General features: G+C 56.0%; 1 protein-coding gene across 1 annotated transcript in view; it reads right to left on the reverse strand.

Annotated features, from left to right (window-relative positions):
- Positions 1-1,630, reverse strand: part of HCN1 (hyperpolarization activated cyclic nucleotide gated potassium channel 1) — a 670,899-nt gene extending 669,269 nt beyond the window's left edge. Inside the window, exon 1 of the mRNA XM_007950552.2 lies at positions 1,221-1,630. Within this exon, the coding sequence (XP_007948743.1) occupies positions 1,221-1,630 (410 nt within the window). The remainder of the gene's footprint in view (positions 1-1,220) is intronic.
- Between the last annotated feature and the right edge of the window lie 792 nt (positions 1,631-2,422).

Below are 2,422 nucleotides of genomic sequence, written 5' to 3' on the forward strand. Positions count from 1 at the left end.
GTGGAATTGAAAGAAAATTTGCCTTAGTTTCTAAAACTTGACTCAAAAGTATTGCTATTTTGTATTGCTATAGTAGTTTATTGTTTAATAGCAGCCTACTAACACTGCTTCGCAGGCACACATACCCCCCTGTTTATTCTTTTTCAAACAAGCTCAGTAAAATAAATAAATAAAGGCCACCATGAGTTACTATTTTTCAGTTTAAAATGAAAAGCCCAGGCTTGTTCAGAAGCTAATGTAACGTGGCTCCCGGGTGTGCGCACGCTAATAAGAGGATCTATTTCACGACCTTCATTTGACAATCTCTAAGCGTGCTTATAAACAGAATGAACACTTGGGTGACGAGTAAGATGAGGAAACGCCTTAATTTTAATTTCCGACACAAAGTTTCCCTGCTAACAGTTCTCCTGCCCTTATTCCGGAGCTAGGAAACGGGAAATAGATTTCTGAAACAGACTTGTAGTCAAGGTCAGAAAAGGGTGTCTCTGTGTTCAAGCAGGGGGCTCTGGGAACGCCCCCTGTCTCTGTTTCAGGAACTGGAAGCTTCCTGTCACGCTACAGCTCCAGCCTGATGGTCCCAGCTCCACTAAAATGCCAATTCAGAGACTATTCAAGCGCAGATTACCCTTCTTCAGCCTGCCTCTCACTATCCTGGAGAATGCATTGAGGATAGCTAGTGACTATAAGCAGATGAAAAACAGATTAACACTCCCAAGGGGCGAGATCGGCTGGTACCGCTAAGACCCGTGAGTCACCGTCTCCGGTTGCCCCATCTTCTCCTGAACCCAAAGAGCGTCTTTTACCCCTTCTGGAGGGACCCACTTCTAGGGGAAGCTGAGCAAGCCAGGGTATTACTTTCAAGGCGACTTCCTGCTCGCTTTCTTACACTCCAGTCTCCGAAGTAAAAGTTTTCTTTGTGCAACTTAGCATCCTTCCACCCAGGGGAGTCACTGTGGCCTTCCCCGATTTGGCCCCTAAGTGCAGGAAGCAAAGGAGGTCCCGGGTCAACAGGAACTCATCCTTCAAGCTCCTACTTAGTGGAAACTAGTTGAAGAAGAGAAGAGCCTGCTGAGCCCCGCTAGCAGCCACCGGTGGCGCCACCCTCGCCGTCCGGAACCCCCTCCCTGCGGGTCGCCGGGGCGCCCCCCCTCCCAGCGCTGGGGAGCAGGCTGGAGTGCGTTCCTGGAATGGAGGGTGGGGCGGGAACAGGGATCCCTCACCTGAAATCACTGTAAGGGTGGATAATCCAGAAGCCTGCAGTTTTAACCCTCTCCTGCTCCTTCTCGACCGCCTTCTGGCTCCCAAACATGCGGAGGGAAAATTTGTTGACCCCGGGCTGCAGCATGGAGGTAAACTGCCGCTGCATGAAGCCGTACTGCCGCCGGGGCCCCTCGGCGTCCTCAAGGACCCCCGCGGGCTCCTCGCCGCCGCCGCCGCCGCCGCCGTCCACCTTGAAGCACACCGAGTTGCCGTGCTCCTTGGCTCCGGCCCCGCCGCCCCCCGGCGGGGTGCCCAGGCGCTTCTCGGCCGCGGCGGGCCCCGCGCCCGTCGCGGGAGCCTTGGCGGGGAAGACGCTGTTGCCATCGTCCCGGCTGTTGGACGAGGAGTTGGGCTTGCCGCCTCCTTCCATGCCCGGCGGACGCGGCCCTTGACGGCGCGAGCTCCAGACTCGCCGGCCGCCCGGCGCCAGGGGCTTAAGGCCGAGGGGTAGGGAGACGAGCCGATTGCTGGCAAGCCTAGCTGCCCGTCGCGGCAGCGGCAGCGGCGGCGGCGGCTGCTGCTTCCCGCCCGCGCCGCTGCTCGCTGCGCGCCTCGCTCCCGCCGCCGCCGCTGCCCTCAGTGGCTGCGCTCCGGGCTCCGACGCGGCTGGTGCTGTGAGGCTGAGGCTGCCCGAGCGAGGCGAGGCGAGGCGAGGCTCAACCCTCGCGCGCCAGCGCCTCCCCGCGGCTGCCCTCTGCTGGCCGGAAAAGGTCTATTCCTTTGCTCGCTACACACTCTCCACTCTGCTCCACTTATGCTCAGCGTGACATTGAACTCAGAAGCCCTCAGAGACATTTATTGGCACATGTTGTGAAAGGCTCTGTGTATGTTTGTCAGTCAGAGAGACAGAGGCAGAAGGACAGAGAGTGACATCCTCATATTCATAGAGGCATTGTCTGAAGGACTATTTGCATGAGGTTACAGACGGCTAAAGGCGAAAGCCTGACTCCAAATCCTTGAAATTCAAGTATGAAGCTAGCTGTACATAAGAAAGTAAGAACTGACAATGGAGAATAAATCTCACGAATGAAAGGGAAGTTGTGTTTGTGTGTGTGTGAGAGAGAGAGAGGGGGGGGGAGAGAGAGGTGAAGGAAGGAAGCAGCAGTGAAAGAGACTAGGTCTGGAGGACTGGGGAACCCTTGGGACCTTTCACATGAAAAAT

Source organism: Orycteropus afer, unplaced genomic scaffold (genome assembly GCF_000298275.1).
Source record: "Orycteropus afer afer isolate SDZICR_OR568_19922 unplaced genomic scaffold, OryAfe1.0 scaffold00277, whole genome shotgun sequence".
NCBI lineage: Eukaryota > Metazoa > Chordata > Mammalia > Tubulidentata > Orycteropodidae > Orycteropus > Orycteropus afer.